The sequence below is a fragment of the Antrostomus carolinensis genome, unplaced genomic scaffold (assembly GCF_000700745.2).
Source record: "Antrostomus carolinensis isolate BGI_N321 unplaced genomic scaffold, ASM70074v2 scaffold28513, whole genome shotgun sequence".
Classification (NCBI taxonomy): Eukaryota; Metazoa; Chordata; class Aves; order Caprimulgiformes; family Caprimulgidae; genus Antrostomus; species Antrostomus carolinensis.
In genome coordinates this window covers 814-6,373 of record NW_010304983.1, presented here as the reverse complement: position 1 = coordinate 6,373, position 5,560 = coordinate 814, and the positions used below count along the sequence as shown (strand labels likewise).

Here is a 5,560-nt window from a genome sequence, read left to right as displayed (position 1 = left end):
GCCCTCGTCGCGCTGTGCTGGGCCCGCAGAAGGCTCCGGCGCGGGCCTGGGGTGTGACTGATGGGGTGTGCGGTCAGGCGAGGGAGCAGTAGGTAGCGTTCGCTTCAGCTCGGCTTTCAGCCTTGGCAGGGAAGCTTACGTTGGTTAGAACATGCGCAGCTGCTTAAAGCTTTCAGCAGTTCTCTGTGACACGGTACCGTGCAGGCAAGACCTGGATGTTGAACTGCGCACAAGTTAGTTTGGGTGAATTGTCACTGCAAATCCCATTCTACACCCTACTGTATGTTTTGTTGTGTATTAATGTGATTGTCTTTGCTGTCGTTGATGAGGAAATGGTCACATGGACCAGTTCGAACAAGTCCAGAGAAGGGCCACCAGGATGATCCGAGGGCTGGAGCACCTCTCCTGTGAAGACAGGCTGAGAGAGTTGGGGCTGTTCAGCCTGGAGAAGAGAAGGCTCCAGGGAGATCTTATAGCGGCCTTCCAGTACCTGAAGGGGCCTACAAGAAAGCTGGGGAGGGACTTTTCATAAGGGCAGTTAATGACAGAACAAGGGGAAATGGGTTTAAACTGAAAGAGGGGAGGTTTAGATTAGATATTAGGAAGAAGTTCTTCACTGTGAGGGTGGTCAGACACTGGAACAGGTTGCCCAAGGAAGTTGTGGCTGCCCCCTCCCTGGAAGTGTTTAAGGCCAGGCTGGATGAGGCTTTGAGTAACCTGGTCTAGTGGAAGATGTCCCTGCTGATGGCAGGGGGGTTGGAACTGGATGATCTTTAAGGTCCCTTCCAACCCAGACCATTCTAGGATTCTATGAAATGCTTTAATTCTGTTAATACTAATACAGAATCAGCAGCTGCTGATTCAGACTTGGCTCAGTGCTTCAGTGCAGGTGATCCTGTGATGTGTGAACTTCCATGAGGACCTTAAGCCCTTCAACTAGTGCTGCTTTGTTTTTGACTAATTTAGGTGTAAAAAATGGTTCAACGCCTGACCTACCGCCGTAGGTTGTCCTACAATACAGCTTCCAACAAGACCAGACTGTAAGTAAGGCATAGTTTCTAAGAAAACGGATTTTTTAAGAAAGCTGAGTTTAAATTTTGGTTGTTACATTAACTGAGTATTTTTCTGCCGTACTTAGGTCCCGAACACCCGGGAACAGGATTGTTTACCTTTACACCAAGAAAGTGGGGAAGGCACCAAAGTCGGCATGTGGTATATGCCCAGGAAGACTTCGTGGTGTAAGTATTAGCCTTAATAACATATGTTTTTTTAAAGTTTTACTTTCAGTTTTAGAAAAAAGGAGTGAATGTTTTTTACATGCTGTTTTTCTCCAAAGTGTTTTCTTAGTGTAAATGCCATCGGTCTTAACAGTGATGGGAATGCCTGAGTAATGCCAGTCTTTGAGCAGTTCCTGCTCTTGGGAAAACAGTCTATTTATAAACAACTTTTTTAATGAATCTATTGGTAGAATAGATTCTGTTCTACCCTGTGGTAGCATCGGCTTAGGAATGCTGAAGATGTCACATACTGTGACTTCAGTCACTTTTTTGCATCTTGAATAGTCAACTTCAGGTGTTGCTGCTTTTTTAAACTGTCAGTGTGAATTTTCTTGATCTGGCTGTTCCCCGCAATGACTGTCTTACGATACACTTCTCGTTTTTGCTTTCTGTAGGTTCGTGCTGTGCGCCCTAAAGTCCTTATGAGGCTGTCAAAAACAAAGAAGCATGTTAGCAGAGCCTATGGTGGTTCCATGTGTGCCAAGTGTGTCCGCGACAGGTAGGCTTACAGAAAGTTACTTTGTGTGAGATTTTTACGTCTTGCTGTGCTTTCATCATGTGGAACAGAACTTTGAATCAGACTCTAGTCTGACATTAGTGCAGTAGAATGGAGGGAATAAGCATGGGGCACATCAGCAGTGATGTTTGTGATTTTGTCCCTTGGATTTGAGCTAGTTACTGTACATGGAGCTCCTTGGTAGAGAATGTCATGATTTCTTACTGCACTGTTGCTTTGGTGCTAAACAGTCTGCTCATTCTGGATTTTTGAATTTTATACTGAGCCCCTATAGTAAAGATTTTTCTGCTGTCCTATTTTTTTGTCTGATGTAAAGATATTTGTGTAAGATCAGTTGAGCTTTTAGCTTCTTTGTGGCCTTTTGGGATTAAAAGCTATTAATTTGTTGCATATTAAGCATCTTTATTGTGGTTAAGCTTTAAGATGGCCTTTGATGGGCCTCAGTGAGTTCAGTTTCATTGGGTAACAACTGTACATCCTATACTTCCTTGGCAAGTTTGAGGAAAAAATGTATATTGTAAAGAATGTCATCTCTCTGAATGGTAGTCAAAGCAGATCTCTGGAGTTAGCAATGTGGTGTCAGCTTTTCATTGACAGTGCGAATTTAGCCAAGTGCATTTTGCTTTAGTTGGTTGTTTTTTTTCTTGTGTGAGTTCTACGTTAAATCACAGTAGGTGCCACTGAAGACAGGTTGTTAGAGCTGCAGATTTGTAGCATAACTTTTCTGTGTTAAACACCAGGTTTTTTCTGAGCATTTTCCCAAACACTTTATGAGCTTGATAGGTTGTTTTTAATACATGAGTATACCTTATTCTGCCTAAAACAAAAACCACAGTCACTGCCATCCATGTAATTAGCAGGTTTTCTCCTGCATCTATTTAGGCATCTTTGGTAGGTTTTGTGTACTTCAACAGTGGCTGTATATACCAAATGCATATGGAATGGTGTTTTAATCTTTCAGGGTAGAAGAGTGGGTAGTATATTTGTGCTCTGAACTTGAAATCGTCAAATAGGCTGTTGATATGCGAGTACTATCACATAGGTCCATCTGCGTGGTGGGGCTGCGTGTCTTCCAGAAATAATCATGTTCAGGTGTGACTTGACCAGATTGGGTTATCTCTGTTTATGTGCAAAGAAGCTTTAATCCCAAGAGAGCAGCTGTTCTTGTTTTGGTAACTGAACTCTATACATAAAGTTTTCTGTAGTTCTAAAGGAAGAGAACTGGCCACATCAGTTCTGACTTTAAGAACAGTTAAATTAGTTTGCCAGTAAGGAGCTTTGCTTTTTGCCTTTGAAGTTAGTGAAAGTGGTAATTTTTCCAGTATTCAGCCATCAGGTATTGCCTTGCTTGCCTACAAGCCACTCACCCCAAATTTGTGGGCACACTAGGTCTTCTTCCCCAAACCTCTATGTTCATACAGTGCCAGTGCCCCCGTCTTTTGATGCTGATGAGAACATTGATGGTTTCTCTTTTTATGTAATTGTGGAACTACCACCACATGTGCAGTGAATGTTGGAGACAGCAAAACTAACTGTAACTTTATCTTATTTTTGTGTTTTCACTTAAGTGGGTACATGTCCTAAAGTTGTTGATTTTCCTTTCCAGAATCAAACGAGCTTTTCTTATTGAGGAGCAGAAGATTGTTGTGAAGGTGTTGAAGGCACAAGCACAGAGCCAGAAGTCAAAGTGAATCTATTTGTAGTTTCAGCCCAATAAATGAAAGCTCCACTTTTCTTGTGTCCTTTCATTCCACGTGCTAGTCAAAGCTGGTGGGAGCTGCATCTCACAGCTTGTATAATGCAGAATTGGGTTTTGGTGCAAGAAACTCCACCAGTCCGCATGCTGTGTTCTCTGCTGCCTGGAGACAGGGGAATCAAGCAGGTGGAAGGAGGTCTGGTTAAATGGGACCCCCAGTCTTGTGGAGGGATTGGAGTAACTTTGAGCAACGCAGTTTTTTTTCCATGACAATAGCTGTGTATGAAGTCATCGGAGGATTTGGCTCAGTAGGAAGTTAGGAATCTGAAAAAGAAAAGCAAACAAAAGAAGACTAAAGAGAGATTGTCAGATGAGGAGGAGGAGAGCTAGTACAGGCCTGAGGTAGATATTTTTTTTCTTTTAATAGTATGTGCTGTAGTTGCTGTTACTTCAGTCTGAGGGTGGGGGGAGAGTAGTCTTGACTTCTTGAAGTGAGTGCTGTATCTGCCAGACAGTTACATGCTGCTACCTCTGGATCTCCTGGAAGAAGGCTGCAGCTGCTGCATTCTGTTTGTTTGTTAGGTGCTGCCTGTGTCAGTAGCTAGAGATACAAGGCGACCTCCAGGGCCCAGGTAGGATAGACCTTTAATGGCTTCCAGAATTAGGTTTTAGAGTAGCAGTGTACGCCTCTGCTATTGAAACTTGAAGCAAACTTCTGTTGCTTTATCACTGATGATGTAATGGTAACGTAAAAAGCAGTTGTAAAAGGTGGAAATGGGCTTGTTTTGCTGCTTTGCTTCATTCTGCTGTGTAGAGAGAACGGTAAATGTGCCTTTAATGCTACGCAGGAGTGCTTTAAGGCACTTGGGATAATTCTTGCATTGTGTGTGGGTGCAGTGGTATTCCTCACCCCCAGCTTTGAATTTTGGAACTGCTCTTAGTATCTGGCAAGATACTAACTGTCTGTTTTTACCAGAAAGTATTTTTTCAACAAGTAGTGAGTTCCACCACAGGAATTAGGAAGGAGGAGAAATAATTACTGAGTGTGCAGACTTGGTGTAAGCAGTGAGGATGCCATTTGAAGAGGTTTCTAAGATCACTTACAGAGTCTACTTGGGCTGTGGCTTGAGAAGATGTGTGCAGATTCCTCTTCCTGACTGTATGCTGTCTGTTCACACCGTGCCTAGCTCTGAAGCTTGTCAAGGCTGTACAGTCAGTCAGGAAACAGGTGACAGAAAACTGAGTTGATGAAAAGACCTGCCCTTTTGGCATCGGTGAGCTGGTACCTCGGGTCAACTGCTTGCAAACTCAACAGCAGTGGTGTTGGTGCCTCCTGGGTTTGATGACAGGAGATGGCTGCGATGCAGGATAACTGAGTGAACACCACACGGGGTGAAAGGAGCTGTACTCTGCCAGGCGTTTCTTCTCAGCGTCCCAAGTCATTAAAATAATTCTGCCAGTATTCTCAAAATGGATGAACATTGCAGCTAACTCGTGTAGCTTTAAGTATGAAGTGTTTCTTTCTCCTCAGTTCTGGTTATGCTAAAACTTGTTCCAAAGGCTGTAGCTGATTAAAGGAGGTTCTGAGACAAACATGAGTACCCTGGCATTTTTGGGTGCTGTTACTATAGTTGGCTTACAAGGTTAAAATTTTATAAAGTGTTGCCTTACTGTGCTGGTACAAAACTTCAGTACTTCGGCCTGCTGGAAAAATGGGTTTAAAGCAGAGGCGGAAAGTAGGGCAGGTGTGTCTAACCTGCCCTGAAAGTGCTCTTGTTTTGTATTAAAAGCTGCGAGATTAGAGTTTTCCTTGGGGCTTTTGGAAAGGAGGCAAGATGTAGGGAGAATGCTTTTGGAGTAATTGGGAGAAATGTTGTAAACATCTGTAAAGATGATTTGACAATCTGGCAAATTGCACTGGGGGGGAGATTTTTCCAAACATGGAGGGCTAAGACTGAAAACAGCTGATTATAATGATGTGATTGCACTGAAAGGCAACTGAGGTTTGAGTTAGGAGAACTGATATCGCCACTGTAGGCAGAAATAAAAGCAGTTACGAGGCAAAGTGTC

At 43.2% G+C, this 5,560-nt stretch overlaps 1 protein-coding gene across 1 annotated transcript; it reads left to right on the top strand.

Moving 5' to 3' along the window:
* Positions 1 to 869: 869 nt before the first annotated feature.
* On the top strand, positions 870 to 3,527 carry RPL34 (ribosomal protein L34). The gene is made up of 4 exons (XM_010164663.1): positions 870 to 1,040; positions 1,139 to 1,238; positions 1,673 to 1,776; positions 3,401 to 3,527. Exons 1-4 carry the CDS (start codon positions 976 to 978, stop codon positions 3,483 to 3,485), a joined length of 354 nt encoding a protein of 117 aa, XP_010162965.1. The 5' UTR covers positions 870 to 975; the 3' UTR covers positions 3,486 to 3,527.
* Positions 3,528 to 5,560: the final 2,033 nt, after the last annotated feature.